Raw genomic sequence first — 22,096 nt, 5'->3', positions numbered from 1 at the left:
AGTTACCCCTGTCATAACACTTAGCCCCGGCCAACTCTGGTTTTTGCTAATGTCAGTTATTTTTAGAGTGAAATGCCATATTTTAGATAGGTTGCAAAGACATTTGCACCCTCACTTTTTGATACAAAATTACTTATGTACCCTCAATATAAAGAGAGAAAAACTCGTCCATGTCCTTTATGTATATTTTTACTTTGCTTCTGTGTCTAGAACCTTTACCAATCTCCCTCTATCTATAAACATATATATACGGGCTTCTCAAAAAAATTAAAAAAAAAATTGGCAGTGAAGAACTATAGTTATGTGTGTGTGTGTATATATATATATGTATATATATATATAGAGTCTCTCAATCACATCCACCCTTGCCAATCTTTCAACCTCGTGGCCATAAAAAGCCCGCATAATCAATCCATTCCTCCATGGTTGTCGGAATCATGGATCCCATAGTCGTCGCCGATGAGGTATGTGCCCCGACGAGGTATATGCCCGTGGCAGTGATGATAAGTGAGGGTTTTGTTTTGGATTTTATTGTGGGTAATGAACTAATCATGGTGGTTATGAGGTGACGGTCGGATCGGTGGTTTAATCATACCGTAATACACGGGTTATTGTTGGGGTGGAGATGGCAATGGTAGTTTGGGGGTGGGGATGGTGCTGATTGTAGGGGTGGGGGTGTGTATGCAGTGGTGGTGTAACTGGACCGACTTTAATGGGTTCAACTACGGTGGTAGGAGTGGGGAATGGCGGTGGTGATGGTGGCTATGGCCGTGGCGGTGGTGGTGAAGATGGGGGCTAAGTTGTGGCAGTGGTGGTGGCTATGGCCGTTACGACGGCGGTGGGGAATGTGGATGTGATGTGGCGGCGATGAAGATGGTGGTTTTGTTGTAGCAGCAGTGGTGAAGATGGTGGTTTTGTTGTGGCTGTCCCGGGGGTGATGAAGATGGTGGCATTGCCGGCGGTGGTGAAGATGGTGGCTCTGAACTTTGGCGGTAGTGAAGATTCTGCGCTCCAAATTTAGGGTTCATTTACATATCAAATCATTTAAGGCTGGTAAGGTAAAAGAGTAATTTGATAGATAATTATTATTATTAATATAAAAATAGAAGTATATAAGTATATTCACACATTTTTAATACAACTGAAACGTGATCAGATTGAAGGGAGGTCAGTATAATTTTTGAAACCTATATGTAATTATGCCTAACATCGAGAAAGGTAAGTGATATTTTTTCATACTTGGTGGTATGCTACAGAAGTCATTCCAACCCTCGTATGTGGTGGAACTCACCACCACATCTATGATCTAAGGACTGCCATTGCTTTAGATACCAATATTCTCGAAACATTTAATACTTTATCGTAAAGATGATGTCAAGTTAGTAATTAAAACACTTAAAAACTATGAAGCATTGACACACGGCTGTTGTAGACGTCTAAGGACCGAACACGTATTCTTGTATTTTTTAATTAATAGGACACGTCCGGACACGCACGAAGACTCGCCGGACGTCGATTTGGAAACACCGGAGACTTTTCGTTTTAAAATTGAGAAGAAGAAGATGATGGAGCCAGAGAGAAAAGAAGATAAAGAGAGAGCCGATAGTTGACCTGGGTATTATATATATATATATATATATATATATGTAAATTGATTTATGTGTGTATATATATATCCATTCATAACGATATGAAAAAAATTGTGAAGATAGAGGAGATGAGAGAGAATCGGCCGGAAGAGAGAAAAACACAGGGATGCGTCGTGACTGAACGAAATTGATGATGATTCGGACATAGATGGGGATATTAGATGAAGTACCATCTATCTTACTTGTTTGGGTACAAGGATTCTGTTATTCATTTTTTGATATAAAGTACTACCTTCGTCCCATAAAAGATGTCGTGTTTGGGGAACCGTGACTCACATATTGTGTAATCTTTTAGATTCTTTTTTCAGCACCTGCACTTGTATTTTGGAGGAATTATTTGATTGGCAGTCTCCAATATTCTTGGTCTAAGTCAGCAACCTCAATGGTGGAGTCATAGGCTATTAATGCATTCCTTGCTTCTACGAAAAGAACATTTTTTTGATGGTTATCCGGGTTTCTTCCATACCCTGAGTCTGATCCCAGAAGCTACCTATGCTAAGTCGTTGTCTTCAATATTCTATTGTGAGTCACGATTCCCTAAACGCGACATCCTTTTTGGGACAGAGGAAGTATCATCTTATAAAGTTACTGAGAAAGAAGGGGATGTCTGAGGATACCAAAAATGGCCTAGGCTAGGCGCGACCCAAATTGCCAGGAATGGGTCGGGTAAAAACAATCAACCCGAACCAAGTCTTCATAGATTAGGCCCAGGACCGGAAGATCATTTTGAAATCTCGATTTAAGATGAAAAGAAGTGAGCCCATAACCAAGATAAGCTCAGAAGGTCAGCCCAACGTAAGGAGTTAGTTAGGAAGCTTCTAGAATGTTTGTAACAGTCTATAAATAGACTGAAAAGAGAGGGAAAATGGGTTAAAAAATATTGGAAGTGCACAATTATTCTTTTGAAATTGAGAGAGTATTTTTCTTGCATCTTCAATTGCGCCGTCTGTGGGAACCGATCGAGATTGATTCGAGAAGAATAAGCTTGATCTCTGGAAGTTGGATTTAGATTGGCGAGATTATGATCTGTCTTGTAGAGTCTTGGTTCTAGTTAATCTTTGGAGATTGGAGTTGGATCTGCACAATCGCAATATGTTAGGTGAAGCTAGATCCGACGAGTTCACAGGAGGAAAGATTCAGATCCGGCCGAAGGAGATCGGAATTCAGCTAGTTCGAGGCCAGATCTGGTGCATTGGCATTAGCAGAGTTCAGATTCGATCAGGAATTCACGGTTGATGACTCTGCTCTGATTAGGAATGATGATAGGAGGTGAAAGTTCTAATCCACAGGAGAATGACCAGCAAACAAAGCTCAACGAATTGATGAGTATGATTGAAGCTCTGAGGAGAAAGAATGCAGAATTACAAGTTGGAATGGAGCGTCGGGAAACTCCGGCGATTCCATAACCACCTCCAGTAGGAGAGAGAGTTATGTAACCTGATGTTGTTCTCCAAGGCGAGCAGGAAGGAAACAATCACATGGATCTTCAACGCGAAGAGATTAGGCCAGGTGATTTACCGTCAAATGTTCATCACGTGGATGATCATGAATGATCTATTCATTTGGATCCGCATTGCGAGCGTATAAGGCGAGAATAAGCTATGGCGTTCGATCCATATCAAGAAAGGCTGAGGCGAGAGGAAGCCATGGAGTTTGATCACCATAAGGCTATGTCACCGTGGCAGAGAGAATTCATAGAGGAAAGACCATTCGATCCGCCTTACTGGCTTTCAATGGCTACGTACGACTATAGAAGTTAGGATAGGAGATTTGTAGATCAGAGGATTCTCCCAAGGTTTTTGAGGGAGAATGAGGCCCTTCGTTCGGCAGCAGGAACAATCGATTCACCATTTACAGACGAGATTCTAAATGCTCCGAATCCAAGAAAGTTTTCCATACCAGTTTTCATTATATTCGATGGAACGACTGATCCGATCAATCATGTTTACCATATCCAATTGAAAATGGCTCTGAACACGAAGAATGATCCTTTGATGTGCAAGTGCTTTCCTACAAGCCTGACCGGACCAGCGCTCAATTGGTTCAAGAACCTGGCGAGAGGCTCAGTGGATAGCTTCTGGAATTCGTGTGATAGATTCATAAGCCAATATTATAGGAACAAGCGTCCGGCCAAAGATATTTTAAGTTTGTTTACGATGAAGCAGCATAAAAATGAACGTCTCCAAGCTTTCCTCATCAGATTCAACCTCGTCAAGAGCATGGTAATAGAATGCCATCCATCCACTGTAGTTCAAGCGTTTAAACTAGCAATGAACCAAGGGACACCGTTCATACAAGCCTAGTGGTGAATACACTAAGAACTATGGACGAGTTGAATGAAAGAGCTGATAGTTGTTTGCACTTGGAGGAAGAAGAAACTGCTAATGCCAGGAAAACGTCCATGATCTCGACGAAAGAGAAGTCCAAAACAAAGATTCGATAAAAACAAGCTCCATCACAGCGTCAGACCTCCTGGAAAGTAGAAAAGAGGCCGAGAGAGGAGAAGTTAGTCACTCCACTTAAAGTCACTTTGGAAAGGTTGTATCAAGAGAACAAAGATAAGTTTCGCTCTTCCCTACCAATTAGACAACCCCTTGAACAGAGAGATCAATCCAAACATTATGCTTTTCATAGTGATTTTGGTCATCAGACTAATGAATACAGGAACTTAAGGAGGTAAGTAGAGATGCTGATAGCAAAGGGTGAGTTCGTAAGATAGGTTCAAGGGCCAGCACAGGAGTGGAACCGATTGGCTGAGCAAGTGAAGAGAAATCAGAAGCCAAACTACCATAATGGCCAGTTTGTTCGGATAATAAATGCAATTCATGGCCGACCTGAGCAGACTAAAGATTTAGAAGAATTACTCCGAATGCGCCTTTGTCAATCACAAATGAAGAGGAGGATAGGTAGTGTAAATGCTCTGCACCAACAGAGCGCATCAGTACAGATAAAGTTTGACAGAATAGACCTGCTGCGAGTTCAGATCCCTCACGAAGATCCTCTGGTCATTAGCTTGACGGTGGCAGAGTGCTTGGTACGAAGAATCTTAATTGATCTAGGGAGCAGCGCGAATGTCATGCCAAGAATAACGTTTGACCGGCTCAAGATCAAGCCAGAGAAGCTCAAACCCACTAGAAATCCCTTATTGGGATTCGATGGGAAGCGAGTAGAGCCTATCTGTATGGTAAAATTGCTTGTTCGAGCTGCTGAGAGAGAGCTGATTGAAAGCTTTGTGGTAGTCGAGATCCATCCGTCTTACAATCTTTTGATGAGAAGAGGGTGGATTCACAGGTCCAGGGTGTCCCATCGAATTTGCACCAAGTGATGAGATTTTTGAGAGAGCAAGGTGATTGATATCCATAGGGACTAGGTCGCAGCTAAGGAATGCTACTCTGTAACTCTGAAAGCCACTGGGAAGGGAAAAGCTCCCAGCCAGACTGGTAGCCCAAGATAGCAATTACAGGAGTCTCCACCCAGCGAGAATGGGGAGGAGGAGCCTTCGGTCCCTACTGAAGAACCTCTTGTAGAGGAGAAAAAACACTAGTTAGTTAGTTTCCTGTCTTAGAATGCTGATGTGTTCGCCTGGAGCCACTCGGACGTGCCAGGAATCGATCCCTTGGTCTCTTGTTATTCCCTCAATGTAGACCCGAACGTCAAACCTGTAAGACAGAAGCAGATGAGGTTCGCCCCGGAGCGTAACCAAATCATAGCTGATGAAATTGACAGGTTGTTGGGAGCTAGGTTCATTAGTGAAGTTCAATACCCGTCCTGGCTCTTAAACGTGGTTGTAGTGTAAAAGAAGAATGGGAAATGGAGAGTTTGCATTGGCTTTACCAACCTGAACAAAGCTTGTCTGAAGGATAATTTTCCGTTACCAAAGATTGATCAAATGGTGGATGCCACAACTAGATATGAATGGCTAACCTTTCTGGATGCTTACTTAGGCTATAATCAAATCCCTATGGATCCAAATGATGAAAAAAAAACTTCTTTCGTCATTGAGCGTGGGATCTATTGTTATAAGGTCATGCCGTTCGGATTGAAAAATGCTTGGGCCACCCACCAAAGGTTGGTTAGTAAGATTTTCAAAAGTCAAATGGGTGAGACTGTGGAAGCTTACATTGATGACATGGTAGTAAAGAGTAGAAAGATGGACCGTCATTTGCAACATTTGTAAGATGTGTTCGAGGTGTTGAGAAAATACGGTATGAAGCTGAACCCGACCAAATGCTCATTCGGTGTGGGTTCTGGGCAATTTCTGGGGTATGTGGTCAACAATAGAGGAATTGAAGTTAGTCTAGCCTAAGCGGAAGCTTTGATAAAAAATGCAGAACTAAGCATTGTTAAAGAGGTACAAGCTCTCATCGGACGAATAGCAGTACTAAGTCCATTCATTTCTAAGCTGCCAGATCGCTGCAAACCATTCTTCGATACAATAAGAAGCCACGGAAGGCAATCTTGGGGGGATGAGCAATGATAGGCATTGACCAGGTTGAAGGAGTATATGCGGACCTTCCAGTCTTGACTACCCCAAAACCAGGTGAAAAACTTTTCATATACCTTGGAGTGTCCAGGATTGTAACAAGTGCCGTTCTGGTATGGTGTAAAGAAGGTAAGCAATTCCTAGTGTTTTATGTTAGCAAAATAATGGACGAGCCAGAAAGAAGGTATTCGAAGGCCGAACGAGTGATCCTATCATTGGTGAATGCAAAGAAGAAACTCAAGCACTATTTCGAATCCCATCCTATCATCATTCTGACCACTTTTCCTATAAGGGTGATCCTGTATAAGCCAGATCTGTCGAGAAGAATGACAAAGTGGGCCATAGAGTTGAGCTTATTTGACATAACGTATGAACCCAAAATGGCCATCAAAGGACAAGCGGTGGATGATTTCCTGCTGGAATGTGACATAGGACACATGGAGGATGATTTTGGAGATTCTTCATGGAAGCTTTTCGTTAATGGCTCTTCAAATCAAATAAAGGCAGGAATTGGGATCAAATTGCAGACACTAGAAGGTACCACGCTGAGTCAAGCGATCAGACTTGAGTTCAGAGCAGCCAATAATGAGGTAGAGTATGAAACATTGCTGGCTGGACTAAAGCTGGCTAAAGAACTGAAGGTCAAAAGTTTAGTTGCTTTTAGCGATTCGCAGCTGATCATTCGGCGGGTGACTAGGGAATACGGAACCAAGGATGAGACAATGAAGGTGTATTGATCAGCCGTTATGCGTGAAGCAAAGGGCTTTGATCAAATCGAGTTTATCCAATTACCGAGAGAACGTAACGAAGATGCCAATCGGTTAGCCTGCAGTGCATCAAGTTTTGGAGAAACACTGGCAAGGGTGATTCCAATTGATGTGTTGTGTCAGCCATTTATCTTTGAGGAACCATCTGGCTCAGATCCTTGCCAAGTGAATGTCATACCATATGAGCCGAGTTGGATCGATCTAATTATAACTTTCATACAAGATGAGGCAAGGAAAATCAGATTGAACGCTGCCAAGTATGCCATTGTACATAACCAGTTGTACATAAGGTCTTTCTTGGGTCCATACTTGAAATATGTTAACCCCACAGAAACAAGGCAGATCCTGCGAACTATCCACGAGGGTGTGTGTGGCAATCACTCAGGAGGGAGATCTCTAGTGCACAAAACGATGATGCAAGGGTATTTTTGGCCAAATATGTCGTGAGATGTAGAAAAATTCTCTCGAAGATGCTATAAGTGCCAAAGGTTCGGACCACTGATCCACCAACCACCTGAAGACTTGCACGTAATGGCCAAACTATAGCCTTTCGTGCAATGGGGGATGGATGTGGTTGGCCTTCTACCGATCGCGAGATTACAAAATAAATAAGTTTTGCTACCAATAGATTATTTTACCAAATAGGTAGAGGCAGAGCCATATCCTAGTGTGACCGAAACTCAAGTAAGACGCTTCATCTGGAGTAATATCATTTGTTATTTTGGCGTGCCGAGATCGATCATTGGGGACAATGGGACTAATCTTGACAGTAAACAAGTGAGGGATTTGCTAGAAGAATATGGAATTAATTAAAAGTTGGCAGCGGTTAGCCATCCACAGGCAAACAGCCAAGCTAAAATCACGAACAGGACGATCTTTGCTTGCATTAAGAAGAAGCTTGAAGACGAAAAGGGTAAATGGTTGGACGAGCTTTCGAATGTCTTGTGGGCCCCAAGACGACAGACCGGAGAAAGCCAATTCACCATGGCGTACGGCACCGAAGTGGTAATACAGTTTGAGCACTTAGTTTTGACTGTTCGAAGTTTGGCATGGAATCCGGAGTAGAACGACAATATGTTGAAATTTAATCTCGATTTGTTGGAAGAAAAAAGAGATGCAGTGGCAATAAGACTCGCATCATATTAGCAAACGCTTATGAACAGCCACAACAAATAGGTGAAGCATATATTTTGCACCTAGTGATTTAGTTCTGAAAAAGAAGGTGGGAATTGTCAAAAAGATGATGTCACCCTGTGAAGGTCCATACAGAGTTGCAGAAGCCATAGGAAAGGGGGCATATAGTTTAGAGACCATGGCTGGAAGATTGGTCAACAAACCATAGAATGCCACATCTTTAAAAAGGTACTACCAATAGAGATTGAATTCCATTCTGAGCAATGTTTATTTTGAGTTGCGTACTTACAAATGTATAAACTCTTCAAGATTTATAAAAAGAGTTCATTTTGTTTTAAAAAGTTGATTGAGCAAAGAATACTTAGCCAAGTAAGTGGCAAATGACATTACAAGCCGAACGTCAAAAACTTGCACAAAATAAAAATTAAGTGGCAAGTGGCATTCTAGCAAAGCACCAAGCAAATGGCGAATGGCACTACTAGCCGAATGCCAAAAACTTGCACAAAATAAAAATCAAGTGGCAAGTGGCATTCTAACCGAGCGCCAAACACTTAGCCAGGTAAGTGGCAAATGACACTATGAACCGAACACCAAAAACTTGCACTAGACAAAAATCAAGCGGCAAGTGGTATTCTAGCCGAGCGCCAAATACTTAGCAAGGTAAGTGGCCAAATAGCACTATGAGTTGAACGCCAAAAACTTGCACAAAATAAAAATCAAGTGGCAAGTGGCAAGTGACATTCTAACCGAGCGCCAAGCACTAAGCCAGGTAAGTGGCAAATGGCACTATGAGCCGAACGCCAAAAACTTGCACCAGACAAAAATCAAGTGGCAAGTGGCATTCTAGCCGAGTGCCAAACACTTAGCTAGGTAAGTGGCAAATGGCACTACGAGCCGAATGCCAAACACTTGCGAGAAACAAAAATCAAGTGGTAAAGTTATATTGTTAGTTCACTCAAATACAGATTAGGATATAGATGCTTTGCAAAATAAAGTTATCTTTTCATTCATCATTAAAGAGTTCATGATACACGAGGAATGATATTGAAATGAAAAAATACAAAGGCTAGCAGAACCCTATTCTATCCTATCTTCCTTTAGGTTTGATCTATTGTTTGTTTCATCATCCCTGGCTACCTCATCGCCAACAGTCAGTTCTCTATCTCCTTCTCATTATTGACTGTCTCCTCGTCTCTAGAAGGAGAGTCTAGATGAATGACCTCATCAGATGGCAGAACTCTGTCATTGGCAACAGCTTCGGAAGGAACAATGGTGGTCAGGAGAGAAATGTTCAGAGGACGAACATGACGAATGATCCCTGAAGCTGCAATCTCATTACACTCAATAAAGATGTTTTGAGCAGGAATAGGGAGTGGATCCTTGTAAACACTCGGAGGATCAATATCTAGAGAGGCATCCAGTTCATCAGGGCCTGCACAAGAACTTGATTCGCCCTCGGGAGGAGAACGGTCAACAAAACCATCTTTGTATCCCTAGGCATACCTGAGAGCCCCTATCCGAGAGCAGCGAGCGTGAAGAGCCTTCATGCTACCATCAACTCTGCCAGTGACATTCAGTAGAGCGGTGCACTCGTTTGAGAATTTCTCTTCAGAAATGGAATGGGTTAACCGTTCAATAACTAGAGTACGCTGAAGGTCCCCCTTCCTAGCTTTCAGAGCGTTTCTCTCGATTTGCATGACATTCTTCTCAATTTTCAGAATGTCCAGCTTGTGATACCCCCTAATTTCGAAACACGAGTTGATTAAGTATGTGCACAAAACTAGGGGATATCAAAATAATTGAAGTATGTCAGACAAGCACAGATTAAAAAGAGAAATAAAAAGAATGAATACTCGCTGAAGGAAATCTATTAAATAAAAAAAATTCCATTAATAATTCTCCAAAATTTACAACTCGGAAATCCTCTAACTCAAGGACCCCTTAACCAAAATCCACTATCCAGAAATTCATTATTAAATACTACCATCAAATGAAATAATAATAATATCCTACTTTTAAATAAACCGAAAGAATGGATAAGTCCTTCAACTGCAGATCCTCAACCTTGAGACTTGAACTTCTAATAACCTAAAAAACAAATCACGGGTTAAACCTTACGAGCAAACTCTCTCTACCAGGCCTTTGAAAACCAATAAGCAGATCATCTCTGATCAAAACCAAACCTAATAAAGTTTTAACTTTAATATAGCATGATATACATATATATAAATAATTATATATACTACACTAATCACATCCATTAATAGATTTATTAATTTTCCAAATATTAAACAATGATTAAAATAATAATCGTACCTAGACCAATTCACCATTTCTTTAAAAAGAAACTCCTTTAACCTTAATCCCATTCTAGTCAGTTACTTAATCATTTAAATAATAAATTATAATAAAATGAATATTATATTTAATTCCAAAACCCGATAATGATTTTAATTATTTAAATCACATATACAAAATTTAAGCTTTGACAAATCATCCATGTCTCCACCAGTATTATTTTATTAATATGTATAAAATAATATACTAACCTGTAAGTACTAGACTATTCTAATTTAAGAATATCTAATCCTAATCCAACCTACACATACAATAACCATAGATGATATTTTAATCATCTAACACATAACAATTTAATTACGCTTTGGCAAATTAACCATGCCATCATAAATATATTTATTTATATATTGACAACTCAGCCATGCCTCCTTAAGTATATTTATTTATACATTGGCAAATCAACTATGCCTCCACAATTATATTTATTTATACATTTAAACTAGCAATTCATCCATGCTACATAACTTAGGCAATATATATTTATAGCCTATGACAACTCATCCATGCTTACAATTCAACCATGTACCAATTTTAGACTCAACGATAATTAATTCATACATAGACATCTCATGCAAATTATAAGCATATCACTAATTTAATAACTAGCCTATCCAGATATATTAAATAAGAATAATAATATTAATTATCTTAAATAATATATACATATACACATATATTATTTAATATATATATGTATATAACACCTTCCTTAATAATCCTTTATTAAAATTATATATACATATATATCAACAATTATATATATCTATATACCTCCATCCATATAACTCATAAATTAATTAAACCGTATATACACATATATAAATAATTATATATATATATATATATATATATATATATATACGCACACCTTCTTCTATCACCAATTATTATTTAATTATATAAACACATATTAAATACCGTAGAGCTACTCTATGGCTTTTAGAACACCAAGAACACCTCCTTTAATGGTTGCTTTCAACCCTAACAGCTTAAATATCAATTCTGGGAATTCATCGGACCCCACAGAAGCTTTTCGGGACCTCACACGCATTCCCACGTGCCGCCACATGCACATAGACCACCCCCACGCGCTTCCTGATACTGGTAGGCGCTTTCACGCGCCTACACGCGCTCCCACGCGTCTTCTATACTCTCGGTGTGAGGTGGCGTCCTCTAGTTGGTTACCTCCATTCTGCTTTGGTGAGCTTGCCATACTGGATCCATCTATTTCATTATACGACATCCAATGGTCATAAATCCATCCGCAAGAGAACACACCCACACTGAATTATCCTACACCCATAAATTCCATCAAACGACCCATATCAGAGAGTGTAACCTCTTCCCATGTACTCAACCACACTAGATTATTCGTTGGTCATCAGGACCATCCTATGGTCCTAATTTGAGGCGCACCGAAGTTCTTTATACCGCATCACACTAGATCCTTCTCCTTATAATCAAACCGTATTCATGGGTCAAATTTGTGGCATATCGTAATACCTTGTACCGCGCCGCACTGGATTACATACTCCTTTGAGGTGCCGATTATACAGATGTAGCCTCCAGTGTATATAAATAGTATATATATATATGTGTGTGTGTGTGTGTGTGTGTGTGTGTGTGCGCGCATAATTTTCCAAATAAATAAAGGAACATAAACCAAACAAATTTCAAAAAAATATAGAAAAATTCCAGAAAAATCCAGAAAATCCCAGAAAATTCCAAAACCCCTAATTAATCCTCTTGGATCACAGATTAAGTATAACAGTTGATTTTAAATATATACAACCTATATATAAAATTAAAATCTAACAATTCTAAAAATAAAATAATAATAATAAAACAAGCTTTTAATACTCCGATTTAATCAAATAAAATTAACTTAATACTTTTGATTAATCCGTTCCAATCATGATTTTTAAGCAAATAAAATTAATCTAAACATTGATACTCAAGGTGAAATCCATATGAGTTCTAAGAGGAAAGTTAGAGAAGAACTCGCCTGAAGGTTTCGAAACGAAACTGACGCTTCAAGTTTTGGTTGTCTCTTCCAATTCCAACGTCCTCTTTCTCAGATCCGACCTCCTCCTTGTCAGCCCTTCTTCTTCCTCTCTCTCTGCCTCTCTTATTTTTCTAACGTGTAAAACTTTTAACCCTAAAGCTTTATGTGTATATTTATACACATTAGAATCCAAATCCTATTCTTACTAGGACTACCAAATAAAATAATAAAATAATAATCTTTAAATAATATAATATATATATATATATATATATATATATATATATATATATATTCCATAATTAACCATTGGTTAATTAAATCATATATCCTATATATATATATATATCATTTCATAACACTTATTAATTGATTATATTTATATATAATTACATATATATATTTATAATTATACAAAAAATGATCATTTAAATAATCAAATAATCATGAGCCTTTATTTATTAACCCAATAAGGCTTCCTTAAAGCCCAGGACCATATCCATTGGTCCCACTGCTCTTAAGCCCAATCCAATTAAAATAAAATAATTAAATTAATTAACAAGGCTTAGATTAAAATAACTAATTACATGAAGCACATAAATAAAATAAGAAATTACAATCAAGTCACACCATACCAATAAAATCAACACATTAATAATTCAATCAATAATCAAATACACACACAACAATCATCATATCAATCATGAAATATAATTTTAATGAAAGCAAGACAATTAATTTAAGCACTCAATTTAAATAAAACAAATTATTTAAAAATTAAAATAAAAGCAATTAAACCCTAATAAATCAAACAAATTATTTAAAAATAAAATAAAAATTAATTAATTCCAATTAATAAATCCTTTAAAATATCGGGGTATTACACAGCTCATCCTAAAGAGAGTCTCGCTCGTTCTTTAGGGCATCCCTCTCAGCCTTCAAAGTGTTTATTTCTTTCTTTGAGTTGTTCAGTTTGACTAACAACTCTGTATTCTTGGCTTTGGTTATCTTTTCTGATTCAACAGATCTGTTAAGGCCAATAGAGAGGGCCTAATTCTTTTGTTCGCTGTTTCAAGAGTCCTCTGGAAGGTGATCATCCCAAACAGAGTCTGCACAAAAACACAAGTGTTCTGATAAGTACAATTGCAAGGAGATTTGAACAGGGAAAATGAATGAAAGATAGTGCAAAAGAAAAGAGAGTTACCTCCATAGCGGCTGTAGGAAAACGGCTGTACATCCTACTGCAGGTCATTTTCTCCTGAGTCTAAAGATCCTTGGGGTCCAAATGCCCCTGTAGTAGGCAAAGGAAGTGACAGGATCCTTAAACATAGAGTCTGTAGAGGCCACTACTGGACTATCCTACCGCTTGAGTAAGGTGCGCCATGGAACCACTGCTGGGGAGGAGATAGAGGTCTGGCTGATTCACCCTCTAGAATGGCTACTTGAGGTGAAGGGAGAGAGGTGATGACCCTATAAGTTTGGGCTCTCTAGGCTGGAAAAAGGACACTCTGGCCAGAACCATCTTCTCGCTGGGGTCTTTTGTCCATACTTTTTTTTGAAACATTAGCTCAGACAAGGGAAGATCCCTCAGTGTTCTGAGAAGGACCCTTAACGTCCTGAGCAGCTGATGGAGGAGCCTCGTTGAAAGTTTCAGAGGGTCCATCGTTCGGCAAAGTGGGCTGAACTTCAACCGAAATGGATGCAGAGGGTTTAGTGGTAGAACACCCCGTGTTCTGAGCCGTAACTGGAATGGTTAGAATGGTAACAGAAGTGACCAGTGTTGCTGCATGAGCAGCTATAAAAGAGGGTCTTCTTCTCCTACTGAACGAGGGAATCTGAATATGTGCCATGGTAGCACCAAGGATTGAAATGTCAGAAAAATTGTCTAGGGAAAGCAGGTCAGTGGCAGATGGGACGTCGTTCAGAACCTTTTCCTCCAGAAGGTCAATTCTAGCCCTACAAACGCTATAAACCAATTCGTCATGAGGAAAGCGAAGGTAGTCACAAAGAAAAGTACAGAAACGAAGAAGGCAAATTTCATAATGATAATCGGCCGGGTGTTTCCTAAACTTCTTGTACAGAGGGATAGAACATTCTCCAAAAGTAGTCGAGATAGGGAAAGTCTGAGCAAATGGAGTTCGCTAATTTCCACTGACCCCAATTAGATTTTTTCTCCAACCCTTTTCAGAGGAGAGCTTGTCCGTACAAATAGATCGTTTCTCGATGGGAAAGAAGTGAAAGTACATATCATTGGTTCTGATTTTGGTAACTCGGTAGCAAAGTACATATCATTGGTTCTGATTTAATTAACCATTGGTTAATTAAATCATATATCCTATATATATATATATATCATTTCATAACACTTATTAATTGATTATATTTATATATAATTACATATATATATTTATAATTATACAAAAAATGATCATTTAAATAATCAAATAATCATGAGCCTTTATTTATTAACCCAATAAGGCTTCCTTAAAGCCCAGGACCATATCCATTGGTCCCACTGCTCTTAAGCCCAATCCAATTAAAATAAAATAATTAAATTAATTAACAAGGCTTAGATTAAAATAACTAATTACATGAAGCACATAAATAAAATAAGAAATTACAATCAAGTCACACCATACCAATAAAATCAACACATTAATAATTCAATCAATAATCAAATACACACACAACAATCATCATATCAATCATGAAATATAATTTTAATGAAAGCAAGACAATTAATTTAAGCACTCAATTTAAATAAAACAAATTATTTAAAAATTAAAATAAAAGCAATTAAACCCTAATAAATCAAACAAATTATTTAAAAATAAAATAAAAATTAATTAATTCCAATTAATAAATCCTTTAAAATATCGGGGTATTACACAGCTCATCCTAAAGAGAGTCTCGCTCGTTCTTTAGGGCATCCCTCTCAGCCTTCAAAGTGTTTATTTCTTTCTTTGAGTTGTTCAGTTTGACTAACAACTCTGTATTCTTGGCTTTGGTTATCTTTTCTGATTCAACAGATCTGTTAAGGCCAATAGAGAGGGCCTAATTCTTTTGTTCGCTGTTTCAAGAGTCCTCTGGAAGGTGATCATCCCAAACAGAGTCTGCACAAAAACACAAGTGTTCTGATAAGTACAATTGCAAGGAGATTTGAACAGGGAAAATGAATGAAAGATAGTGCAAAAGAAAAGAGAGTTACCTCCATAGCGGCTGTAGGAAAACGGCTGTACATCCTACTGCAGGTCATTTTCTCCTGAGTCTAAAGATCCTTGGGGTCCAAATGCCCCTGTAGTAGGCAAAGGAAGTGACAGGATCCTTAAACATAGAGTCTGTAGAGGCCACTACTGGACTATCCTACCGCTTGAGTAAGGTGCGCCATGGAACCACTGCTGGGGAGGAGATAGAGGTCTGGCTGATTCACCCTCTAGAATGGCTACTTGAGGTGAAGGGAGAGAGGTGATGACCCTATAAGTTTGGGCTCTCTAGGCTGGAAAAAGGACACTCTGGCCAGAACCATCTTCTCGCTGGGGTCTTTTGTCCATACTTTTTTTTGAAACATTAGCTCAGACAAGGGAAGATCCCTCAGTGTTCTGAGAAGGACCCTTAACGTCCTGAGCAGCTGATGGAGGAGCCTCGTTGAAAGTTTCAGAGGGTCCATCGTTCGGCAAAGTGGGCTGAACTTCAACCGAAATGGATGCAGAGGGTTTAGTGGTAGAACACCCCGTGTTCTGAGCCGTAACTGGAATGGTTAGAATGGTAACAGAAGTGACCAGTGTTGCTGCATGAGCAGCTATAAAAGAGGGTCTTCTTCTCCTACTGAACGAGGGAATCTGAATATGTGCCATGGTAGCACCAAGGATTGAAATGTCAGAAAAATTGTCTAGGGAAAGCAGGTCAGTGGCAGATGGGACGTCGTTCAGAACCTTTTCCTCCAGAAGGTCAATTCTAGCCCTACAAACGCTATAAACCAATTCGTCATGAGGAAAGCGAAGGTAGTCACAAAGAAAAGTACAGAAACGAAGAAGGCAAATTTCATAATGATAATCGGCCGGGTGTTTCCTAAACTTCTTGTACAGAGGGATAGAACATTCTCCAAAAGTAGTCGAGATAGGGAAAGTCTGAGCAAATGGAGTTCGCTAATTTCCACTGACCCCAATTAGATTTTTTCTCCAACCCTTTTCAGAGGAGAGCTTGTCCGTACAAATAGATCGTTTCTCGATGGGAAAGAAGTGAAAGTACATATCATTGGTTCTGATTTTGGTAACTCGGTAGCAAAGGAGAAGGTCTATGATATCTAAGTCAAGATTCCTATCACGATTTAAAATCAAGAAAACTGATACTACCCTAAGGAAGTTAGGGTTAACCTAAAGAGGAGAAAACCCTAATTTGCTGAAGACATAACAAAAAAACTAGTGTAAATGAAATCTAACTACATTCAAGTGAAGAACAGAGAAGAGGACCTCCCTTGGAAGAAGACCCTCACCAGATCTCTCATCTAGGTCCTCAGGATAAACCCTAAGGAAGATGTCATTAGAAATTTTGTTCCTCGAACGAAGAGCCTCTAAGTCAGGAACCATAATAATGGCGGAAAAGATTTTCGATTCTAGATTTTCTTTCTTTGGAGAAAAATAGTAAGGATTAAAGCTTTTGAAAAAACAGTAAGGAATATAAACTAACCTTAGAAGGAGGGTTTGCAGAATACACCGTAGCAAAGCAAGAGATGAAGAATCACAAAGGGGAAACTCACCGGAGAAGACAAGGAAAGCTCGCCGGAGAAGACTGGTAGTTGGCGGAGGTAATTAGAAAGGATGAAGCTTGAGGATGAAAGTGAGAAAAACAGAAGAAAGGCAAAAAGTGAAGCTTGGGTTTTTAAAGCGAAAATGATTCAACATCCAAGGAGCTATGACAATAATGGTGCAGCGAATCTCAAAATGTGGGTCTTTGAGCCAACTATTCGCTTCCCAACGTCACTGCCTCAAGCCGTCATATCATGATTATGTCCTTTCGATAATCTCACCCTAATTAATTAGGGAGAGATTATGGGAGTAGCTGAGGATACCAAAAATGGCCTGGGCCGGGCGCGACCCAGATTACTAGGAATGGGTCGGGCAAAAACAATCAACCTGAACCAAGTCTTCATTGATTAGGCCTAAGACCGGAAGATCATTTTGGAAGCCTGGTTTAAGATGAAAGGAAGTGGGCTCATAACCAAGATGAGCCTAGAAGGTCAGCCCAACGTAAAGAATTAGTTAGGAAGCTTCTAAAATGTTTGTAACAATTTATAAATAGACTGAAAAGAGAGGGAAAATGGGTTGAAAAATATTGAAAGTGTAGAATTATTCTTTTGAAATTGAGAGAGTATTTTTCTTGCATCTTCAATGTCAGATACAACAACATCTCATCTTTGCTTACTTGTTTGGCTACAAGATTATTCATTTTTGGAGTATTATATATATATATATCTATTTATATAAAAAAAATTGTGTAAAAATTAATTTTTTATATATTAAAATTATATTACTATTTCATTGTCGTATCAATATCTCATTTTTTTTAAAATTTGTACTTGTATTCACGTCGTGTTATACTTGTGTCTCATGTGTTTCATAACTTTAAAATGTTAGATTGATAATCTTATCTTAAAATAAATCAATAAAAAAAATAGAAGTAGGTGTAATGTGTATCAAAGGAGAGGGGAGGATGAGTTGGATGGATGTTTTTAGTTGTTCAACGGTCGGTGAGCAAAAGTTTTTACAAAAAGCCATTAGGCACGTAGGTCGGTCGGTGTAATTAAACAATTAGGACTACTCATTGTTACCCAAGAAAGAAAAGCGTCAATACTATTATTATATAAAACAAACGGATTATGATCTTATTGTTATTTACTAAAAGTATTATTATTAGTTACTAGCAGCAGCACAGGTGGCAACAAAGGAAAGGGAGGGAGAGGCCCACCTTGAAGATGAAATTGGATAAAAGCGTGTGCGAAAACCGCGTACTCAGTGGAACCGATTACTATTTGCCACGTGGTGCGTGATGGTGGACGGGACAGGCCCCTTCACCCCCTTGCTAAAATATAATAATAATATCCTTTGCTAGACTGAGCAGACCCGATGATATACTATTTACTTATCTCGTTTTTTAAGGCTTATTTTTGCTCTTTTTTTTAGTAAGTAACATATTAGACTAGTTAGTACCAGTCGAGTAGTAGTAACTATAAATGAAATGAAATGAAAATAAAAGTGGGAGGACGGACAGCTGTCGCAATAAGCATAGCTAGATTATCAAAATTAAAATACTTTTATAGTATAAATTTGATTTTTCTTCCAGAAAATATGTGTACGTGTCTATCTAATAATATTTATGATCCATTGGAGTGGCACCTCATGGGACACAATACAATACAACCTTCTTCATTGGCAGGTCAATTAATTCCATTGACTGACTCCCTTAACAACCCTAATGTATGTCTCTCTATAAATCGGGTCCTCCCAGTACTCCCACTTCCACCTCCTCCGTTGGAATATTTTTCTTAGGCTAATGTTTTACTTTATATATATATTGTGAATATATTGTTGATATTGAAAGAGAGACTCAGTGTCAGTACTAGCTAGTAGTGGATTCTGAATCGCTCAATCCTTTTTTTTTTAGTCTTTAATTTGTCTTCCTCATCATCTTCTCTGGCTCCCATCTACTTTGTTCATTTTTGTGTTTACAGTAAAAGCGATCCATCATATATATATATATATATATATATATATTGTGAATATATTGTTGATATTGAGAGAGAGACTCAGTGTCAGTACTAGCTAGTAGTGGATTCTGAATCGCTCAATCCTTTATTTTTTTGTCTTTAATTTGTCTTCCTCATCATCTTCTCTGGCTCCCATCTACTTCCTTCATTTTTGTGTTTACAGTAAAAGCGATCCATCAATTTCTAGCTAGGTTGGGATTTGGGATATACGTACATGAATGGCCTCTTATAATAATATGCAAGAAGATGATTATGATGAAGACGATGATGACGATTCTTCGATGACGAGGATGTTCATGTCAAGGCTATCAATTGACAACTTTGATGCGGATCACGAGGAATTATCGGATGATCACAAAGACGCAGGTAATTTTTTGTCTTGGGACTCGCAACCATCATCGGTGCCGGCCACACCAAGGAGGAATATGAATCAGCAGCTCCTAATCAAAGACTATGCCAGCGAGAGCGAAGCTCAAAAGAAAAAGATGATGATGAGGAGGAAGAAGAAGACGAAGAGAATGAGAAGGCCGAGTAGGAGGATGGTGAGGGAGAGAATTAGATGGCAGCTGGATAGGGCTGCAGCTTGCAATTGGGATAATATTGATAATACAGCTAGTTGCAGCAGCAGCAGCAACAGGAAGAACAAGAAAGGCATGGATGATCATCATTTGCACTACAATTACATCAAACATAATTACAACAACATATGCATGCTGAGAGAGAGCGAGGGACATGGAGGAGGAGGAGGAGGAGATCCGTTGATGGTGATAACAAGGCCGAAAGGAGGGAGAACGTACCTTTGTATGGACTTGGAGGAAGTGAAGGCCTGCAGGGATCTTGGTTTTGAATTGGAACACCACCACCATCAACACATGCCAACTACAGTATTAACGTCCACCACCCTCGACACCAGTAGCGGCAGCAACTCCCCCGTTGCCAATTGGCGTATCTCCAGCCCTGGTATTTATCTCTCTGTGTATATATATTTGCACCCTTATTTTTTCGAACGGTAAAAAGAAGAGAGAGAATATTTGCACCCTTATCTACTTTTCAAAATTAAGGGGTAGCTGAAAGCACCATAAGTATCATTCATTGGGAGTACTCAGTATTGTCTAGTAGTAATATTTTTAGGGCCACCGCAAACAATTAAGAACTTTCAAGGACCAATAATTGTTATAGTTATTATAATAATTTTCACTTTTAACTTTTGATTAATTTGACCGATGAAAGCAAAAACCAAGCAAATTATAGATATATTTACCATTTTATCATACAGAAACCCAATTGTGCAGTCTTACATATATATATAAATTTTGTTAAATTCAGGTGATGACCCACGAGATGTCAAGGCTCGACTCAAATTATGGGCGCAGGCTGTCGCGCTTGTATCTACCTCGACCCCAAGACAGGGCTGCTGACCTCACCTCACCACATCATCATTCTTCTTCTTCTTCTTTCTTCCCTGCTTGCTAATAGTTATTTTTCTTTTTTTTCCTTTACATAACAATTGCTTCTTCATTTTTATTTTTACAGATCGAACAATAGTTTCTCCATTTTTCTCTCATGGGTGATTCTTAAATTCCTTTTCCTAGATCTCCCTTTCTCTCTCCACCTCTCTTTTCTTCTTATTCTTCATCTTTTTCAGTCTATACATCATAATTTTTACTCTGTAAATAAAACGCTATATGTAGAAGATGGAGACATAATTATATAGAAGATATATGGGCCGGTCACAGACTCACAGAATCCACTTGGTTTTGTTATATTTTTTGGGATTTGAAGGACTTAAAATCCGGAATTGCATCCGTAACTTCTTTATGCAGTTGCTTATGAAAATGCAAGCATGTTATATTATTATTGGTTAGTCTCAAACACTCTCCTTTACCATCCAGCCGCTAATGGACCAACTTATGCAAGCATGTTATTGTTGTACCCAGGGCCAGAGCCCAAAAAAGGGGATGAGGTAAATTAAATTTACATAAGGAAAAAATTATAAAGAACAAATACAGAATAAGGGAAACAATTTAGGGTAGAAAAAAGAAAAGAAAAGAAACATATATACAACATAAGGCAAGGAGAAAATTCAAGGGCACTTTACATGTTTTCTAAAATTTAAAAGGAAAATGATTTTCACACTGAGGGTTGCATTGAATTGTTAGACCCTATATAATTAGTTATTTATAGAACAAATAAGGGAGTGGAGTCCTCCACTTACTTGTATTTAACATAAATAATCAATCAAAAATCATTAAGTTAGGCAATTAACTACAAATCTTTTGTGTGAGTATCACTGCTCAAACCAAAATAGAGGCAAACATATTACCGTTGTACCAAGGACTCTTTCTTAGGGGTGCACACGGTTCAGTTTGGACCAATTTAAGAGTTTTTTTGGAACCAAATCAATTCTAACAAATTCATAAAATTTAGAACCAAATCGAACCATTTGACTAAAGTAACCAAACCAAACCAAATCGTGAAAACCGGTTCGGTTCCACGTTTTATTTTATTATTATTATTTTTTTAACAAAAGTATTCATATTTCAAAACCTACCACATGCATAACTATAAACCAAGTTACCAATACATTCAGAATTATTAATACATTCAGAACTTTTAATTCATTCTTCTTTATCACTTCTGTAACTTAAGTGAATAAATTCAAAATTGCTAATAACCTAATACATTTATAATTACTAATTCAACAACAAACAATGAGATACAACCATTTATATATATATATATATATATGTATGTATGTATGTATGTATGTATGTATCTATAAAAGAATCATCTAATAAGTTAATAAGACCTAAGATAATTAAGAATGAACCATATGATTGATAGTTGCTACAAACTTCTAAATGATTTGGATTGTAGGATTATATTATATTATATATAGTGTATAATTTAACATATATATATATATACACACATATA

The 22,096-nt window shown here is 38.1% G+C and overlaps 1 protein-coding gene across 1 annotated transcript; it reads left to right on the top strand.

Annotated features, from left to right (window-relative positions):
• The first annotated feature begins 18,820 nt into the window (after window positions 1–18,820).
• Window positions 18,821–20,723, top strand: LOC132268728 (uncharacterized). The gene is made up of 2 exons (XM_059769526.1): window positions 18,821–20,119; window positions 20,486–20,723. Exons 1-2 carry the CDS (start codon window positions 19,378–19,380, stop codon window positions 20,575–20,577), a joined length of 834 nt encoding a protein of 277 aa, XP_059625509.1. The 5' UTR covers window positions 18,821–19,377; the 3' UTR covers window positions 20,578–20,723.
• The last annotated feature ends 1,373 nt before the right edge of the window (window positions 20,724–22,096 follow it).

Source organism: Cornus florida, unplaced genomic scaffold (assembly GCF_030987335.1).
Source record: "Cornus florida cultivar Cherokee Brave unplaced genomic scaffold, ASM3098733v1 CherokeeBrave_3.0.0_Hap2_Chr08, whole genome shotgun sequence".
Taxonomy (NCBI): Eukaryota; Viridiplantae; Streptophyta; class Magnoliopsida; order Cornales; family Cornaceae; genus Cornus; species Cornus florida.
The sequence above is the reverse complement of the archived record's forward strand: the minus strand, read 5'-3'. Positions and strand labels throughout refer to the sequence as shown.

Excerpts from the sequence above, each read along its gene's own strand:
- LOC132268728 (XM_059769526.1), top strand. The coding sequence starts at position 19,378 with ATGGCCTCTTATAATAATATGCAAGAAGATGATTATGATGAAGACGAT. Across the intron at positions 20,120-20,485 it reads TTGGCGTATCTCCAGCCCTG|GTGATGACCCACGAGATGTC; the intron begins GTATTTATCTCT and ends TGTTAAATTCAG.